At 48.9% G+C, this 5,758-nt stretch overlaps 2 protein-coding genes across 2 annotated transcripts; both read right to left on the bottom strand.

The window, feature by feature from the left end:
* Nucleotides 1-277: 277 nt before the first annotated feature.
* On the bottom strand, nt 278-1,255 carry STEHIDRAFT_156814 (uncharacterized protein; the record flags this gene model as incomplete). Its single annotated transcript, XM_007304142.1, has 1 exon — nt 278-1,255. One exon carries the CDS (start codon nt 1,253-1,255, stop codon nt 278-280), a length of 978 nt encoding a protein of 325 aa, XP_007304204.1.
* Nucleotides 1,256-1,288: 33 nt separating this feature from the next.
* Nucleotides 1,289-4,564, bottom strand: STEHIDRAFT_156813 (uncharacterized protein; the record flags this gene model as incomplete). Its single annotated transcript, XM_007304141.1, has 4 exons — nt 1,289-1,497; nt 2,945-3,152; nt 3,237-3,403; nt 3,466-4,564. The coding sequence occupies 4 exons, from the start codon at nt 4,562-4,564 to the stop codon at nt 1,289-1,291; spliced, it is 1,683 nt and encodes a 560-aa protein (XP_007304203.1).
* Nucleotides 4,565-5,758: the final 1,194 nt, after the last annotated feature.

The raw sequence follows: 5,758 nt of genomic DNA, 5'->3' as shown, positions 1-5,758 counted from the left end.
ACTTAGTCACCACTAAAAAAAACAACCAGAAGAATCGGATATAGCCGGGCCAAAAGTGCCTCGATTTCTTATCTGTCTTGGCAAAGTGTTTCTTTTGCTAAAAGGAACAGTTCCCCAAGACAGATTTCGAAAATAATCAAAACTGGGGGAGTTATAAAACTCCCACCCCATGGATTTGGCAGTCCCCGCCAAAGAATAATATTTTATTCATTTAAATATTAATTTTCGAAAACGGCAGGGTTTTTTTTGACCGGCCCAGGAATTTTCTTTCAATAAATTAGATTTTCGATTTTGGACCGACCAATTTGGCAGTTGTATATTTTTGGTGGTGACTAAGTGAACCGCACCATAGACACTTGGGATCACTCTCCGCCTCCTTTATCTGCTTCGAAAATTCTAGGATCCGCCAATTGTATCTTGATGCATCGCCAGGCAGGCCCAATCGAGAGTGAATGCATGCGCCAAACAAGACGAAATAAGTCGAGATGTAGTTGACGTCGGACTCTATCGTGTGGCCTCGGCCTTCTATGTAGACGTCGTACGATGAGTGTGGCGAGATGGACAAGTACAGTTCGGGGAGCCAGTCGAGAACGAAACCGCAGAAGTCGATTACTGAGCCCTCTTGAGCTTCGGCTTGTTGAATAAACTGTACGAGTTGGTCCTTGGTGCAGAGGTTGACCAACATCAAAGGTATGAGTGTTGCGCTTTTGAGCATGGCGAGACTTTCAGCGCAGCGTGGCCTGTCGTAGTCCTTGGCGTGTTGCCACATCGGGAAGAGAACCTTCCTCGTGGAGGCAATGAAGAAGCCGGGGAAAAAGGGTGAGGCAATGAAGTGAGGCAAAAAGACGTATTTTGAAATCTCAAGGTAAGACCCGAGAAGTCCGAGCACTTGAGGGAATGAGTAGCGTATGATCCATTGCTCTAGTGCTCGAATGGTGCGTTCCGGCCCCAACGGGAAAATATTGCGAGGTTCAGCGGGCCAAGGGGGTGCCTGCAAGCCCTTCTCGATCGCCTTCCGTTCGTTCGACTCGACCTTGCGAAGATTACCGTCTCTCTTTGCAGGCTGCAAGGCGAGAGTCACGAGCATAGCAATATCGAGGAAGAGGGTATTTAAACCTGGGAAGGGAGCGTCTGCTGAGAGATGTACGAAGCGAATAGTTTCGTTGTTGGCGATGTCGCACGTGCAAGTTTGCAACCTCCGCTGTAATGTCTTCATGGTCTCGTCGGTGGGGGATTGACGAGGAAGGACATGCATGTAGCATACAACTCGTGATGATTGGAGCGAATGTCACGAGCTGAACGAGGAGAATTCCCAGTCTTCGTAAGACCCAACAAGGTGCTTGCTACAAGTGGTGGGATTCGTAGGGTCGGAAAGAGACGAGACGAAGGAGGACACTACGCTCGAAGTGTCTGGCGTATTGGCCCCGGCATCTAAGTTAACGCTGGTGCGAGTGGTCCTACGCCTGGAAGACATTCCTCTGAGCTTCACAAGGGTTTCTATAAACCGTTGTCAGTGTTGATAATGAAGGCGGAGCGAGCCAATATGTACACACCCTGCGGGACTTGGTTCACATGAATCTTCCACTGTGGTCTGCGTCGAGCCGAATGCTGGGACTTCCGACCTGTGTCTCACCTGAAGTTCTGGTGCGGATGGTCGGTGAATCTTGACTAAACTGAAAGTAAAGCGATAAACTGACCTCCTGACTGGTATCTGTACCGAAGCAACCCGCAACTCTTGAAGGGCGTCTGCCTTGGTATACTAGCGCCACAACAACACCGTGCGATCTTGAAAACGGCATCTTCCGAGAAGTCTTGAGCACACCAGTGGCGCAGTCAAGCGTGGCGACGACCTCTCCACAGAAACCAGTATAGACAAAGACGGTTATCTTGTCAATCTACCAGGAGAAACTTCTTGAAATGTTTCAAGCTCCTGGTGAGGAGCTGGAGTATAATTACTCCATCGCTCATAATGAGTACCGGCGTTCCCACCAAGCGCCATGTCCATTGCAAATTGGCGGACTTTGAAAGCTGCCGGGCAAGCCGCACCCCATTTCGACGCGGGCCACAGTAAGACTCACCGATTTGGCTGGGTGGCACCTATGTACGAGACCTTGCGCGTCTAGGGCAAGGTACACCCCACCAGTAAATCCTATAAATTCTAGTATATTATTTGACATACATTCACTTCGTTTGGTCGCGACGGAATTTTTTCACTCTCCTCCAGTGATTTGATATGAGCGTATGGTTCGTTGTGTAGCTCGTTCACGACGAAATTAGAAAATTCTGTCGCGACCAAATTAAAGAGAAGTATTTTAGATGAATTTAGGCATAGCTATGTTAAGTTTCACTATGCACACTGCTGCCTTTGTTGTGTTGCAATGTTCGTAAGTGACAGCCTGCAGCCACTCGGCTACGGGAGTAAGCGAGACGCGGCACAGCGGAGTTTGAACCAGCACGCAATGGGTGAGTGCCGGTACTCACTCATAACCGACCGTACCGCGGCCACGCACAAGCCACGTAGAAATTCCAGGTCTCTTCAGAAAAAGAATTATACCGGCATACTCTGTGAGATTACGCAGGTTTATTGAGGTGACAAGAAAGTTGCGGGTTATGCTACGAAAGCAAGATAAAGAGCAGCAACATAGAGAATACGAGACCACAAACAGAGACGAAACCAGATAATCACGACTGTGACCTTCACAACGCTATGGCGCAAGCCAATTGAGTACATATCTACATAGAAAAGGAATGAATTCTAAATATGAGGTAGACTTACTGCAACACCTCAAAGTGTGCAACCACAGGGAAGAAACGCACTTGACGTTCATTCCATTTTTTGGATCAGATACCTTCCGTGGCGGAGACATTATGGTTCTGCGCATGTAAGAAATGCATCAGTCCTGATGCCGATGTCTTCCATGAGAGTAAAAATATATATACTCACCAGCCTTCGACAGCTCCTTGCGCAAGACTTGAAAATGGCGGGATACCGCGACAACGAGCTCATTGTATTCGTCGCCTTTGATGGCTTTGACGAAAGCATCTCGATTCTCCATAACAGGGTGGGCCGGAATACCACTCTTGTCGGCCAGCTCACGAATCAATTTGCACACCGCTTTGTGAGGAATACGGGGATGCTTCCACGCCGCTGCCTATAAATTTTGTCACCCGCAGGGAAGATATCAGTTCGCTTCCGAAGATACTCGCTATGAGGTAGGATGAATGAACACTCGTACCAAACATGACTTGGAGCAATATGGGACCCGACTGCACCCAGAGCACGACGCGAACTTTCTGCCCGCCTCCGCGTACGTCTCTTCACAACCGGGAGCATAACACCGCTGGTCGTGGTAAAAACTCATGAACGTCTGAAATGCCGTGCCCTTCGGATCCTTCTCCTGCTCTAAACCAAGTTTCGACATGGCGACAATATCGGGATGATATTTCGATGTATCCCCGGTAAACCAAGACGGGCATGAGTCAACGCCCCGAACTCAAGGAAGATAGTCGCTATGTAACGCATGTCGCTTTGTGTCGTCTCCGAATTCATAATGTTGACGGCCCTGTACGTCGAGATGGCTTCGGGCGAGATCATCGAAAGGATCAGTTTCGGCAACCATTCGTGGACGAAGCCGCAGAGCTCGACGATAGAACCTGCTTGAGCTTCGGCTTTTCGAGCCAACTGGGCAATCTGCCCCTCTGTACAGAGATTCATGAGTTGACGAGGGACCAAAGCTGCATCTTTGAGGTAGGCGAGACTCTCTGCGCAATATGACCCGTCGACGTCCTTTAGCTGCTTCCATTTCTCGTAGATATCGTTCTTTATCGCGTCAACGAAGAACCCGGGAAAAAAAGAAGAGGAAATGAAGTGAGGGAGGAAAGCCTGTTTGGTGATCTCGAGGTAGGAGCCAAGGAGCCCGAGCAGCGGAGGGAGCGGGTAGCGTCTGATCCATTTCTCCAAGGCCTGACTAGTACGATCTGGTCCCAGGGGAAACAGATCAAGGGGTTCGACGGGCCAGAGAGGAGCCTTCAGCCCTTTTTCAAGAGCTTTTCTCTGATTCATCTCCACCTTGTGAACGTTTCCTTCAGCCTTAGCCACTCCCAAGGCGGCATGCACGAACATGCAAATGTTGGAGAAAACAGTCATCAAGTCGGGGAATTGGCCGTTGCCCTGAGTATGAAGAACTTGAGAAAGTTCGTCGTCTGCCAGGTTGCAATTGCAGGTTTGGAGTTTCCGTTGCCGCTCCTCTGCGACCCTGTCACTGTTGGGCGGACAGGAAAGGAACGACATGCACGTGGCATAGAACTGGTGATGATTGGTTCGAAGTTCTGTGAAGATGGCAGCGCCTCCGACGTAATTCTTCAACGAAATAAGACAGCCATTGATGTGCTTGCCACATGTAGTGGGGTGTGCGGGATCGGCGAGGGAAGAAGTAAATGAGGCGACGACGTCCGCGATCACGCTGGTGTGAACTTCATCAGTGACGGGGCGGCGCCAGGCCGGGCCATCCCCAACGCTACCTTTGGAAGGGGTGGCAGTAGCCTTGTCTCGTCTGGAAGTCATGCTCACTACGATGGAGTCCTGAAACAAGATGTACCGGAAGTTGAGTCAGTCCCGCGAAATGGGATTCTGGGTGGTGTAGTATAAGTATACTAGCTTACTTCGTAAGTCACTTGAGTTAGACTCGAGTCCGAACTTTCGTCGTTGAAGCCTTTTTTGCGTCCTCGGCTTGAGTATATTGGAGCAGAAAGAGATATTCAACGTCCAGCATTCGATTACTATCATAGTAGGTCAAGTCAGTCAGTACTTACAAGCAAGCCAGATGTGAATGAGGTCCGAGTTGAACTAGGGAAGCTCCACATGCTGTGGCACTGACCTTGCTTGAGAGACCTCTTCTGACAATGGCATATCTACCAATGCTCAATATTTCTGTGCACTTTATTTGCAGTAGCAGCTTTGTTAGCGATACTGCAGAGTATTCAGTACCGGAAATTACTTCTGGATGGTCACGCAAGAGTCGCGCCACAGATGGTTCTTCTTGGCTCGCAAACTCGTATTCAACTCGTATTAGAGGCAGCCTTTAAATCTGCACAATACATCCACGTTCCGATGGCCACTGATGTCAGGTTTCTTGCTTCGCTGACCGCAGCAGCGCCTCGAAGCGTACGTAGGCCTCAGGAGAAGCATCGGCTTGATTCATCGTGGCGTCGATAGCCCTTCAGGCCTGAGCGCGTTGCGCAGATATCGAGCATACTTTTGCGAAACATGCTGGGCATGTACAAAAACTGTATATCCAGGGCAAATAGAAATTGCTCCGTCCTGATGATGGTAATCAAGTACGCGATTGCATTGAGTGAGGGGTGCCACAGAAATGTGATAAAAGCTTACGCAAACTGTTTGGCTTTGTGTGCGAAAAAGTCGCTCAGCCACAATTACCGGGGTGGGAGAGACCTTGCAAGCAAGGTAATTTCATATAAGTTGACGGGCTCCATTTATGGTGCGGTTCACTTAGTCACCACTAAAAAAAAACAACCAGAAGAATCGGATATAGCCGGGCCAAAAGTGCCTCGATTTCTTATCTGTCTTGGCAAAGTGTTTCTTTTGCTAAAAGGAACAGTTCCCCAAGACAGATTTCGAAAATAATCAAAACTGGGGGAGTTATAAAACTCCCACCCCATGGATTTGGCAGTCCCCGCCAAAGAATAATATTTTATTCATTTAAATATTAATTTCGAAAACGGCAGGGTTTTTTTGACC

The sequence above is a fragment of the Stereum hirsutum genome (genome assembly GCF_000264905.1).
Source record: "Stereum hirsutum FP-91666 SS1 unplaced genomic scaffold STEHIscaffold_7, whole genome shotgun sequence".
Lineage (NCBI taxonomy): Eukaryota > Fungi > Basidiomycota > Agaricomycetes > Russulales > Stereaceae > Stereum > Stereum hirsutum.
Note: the sequence above shows the minus strand (reverse complement) of the source record. Positions and strands in the feature narration are given on the sequence as shown.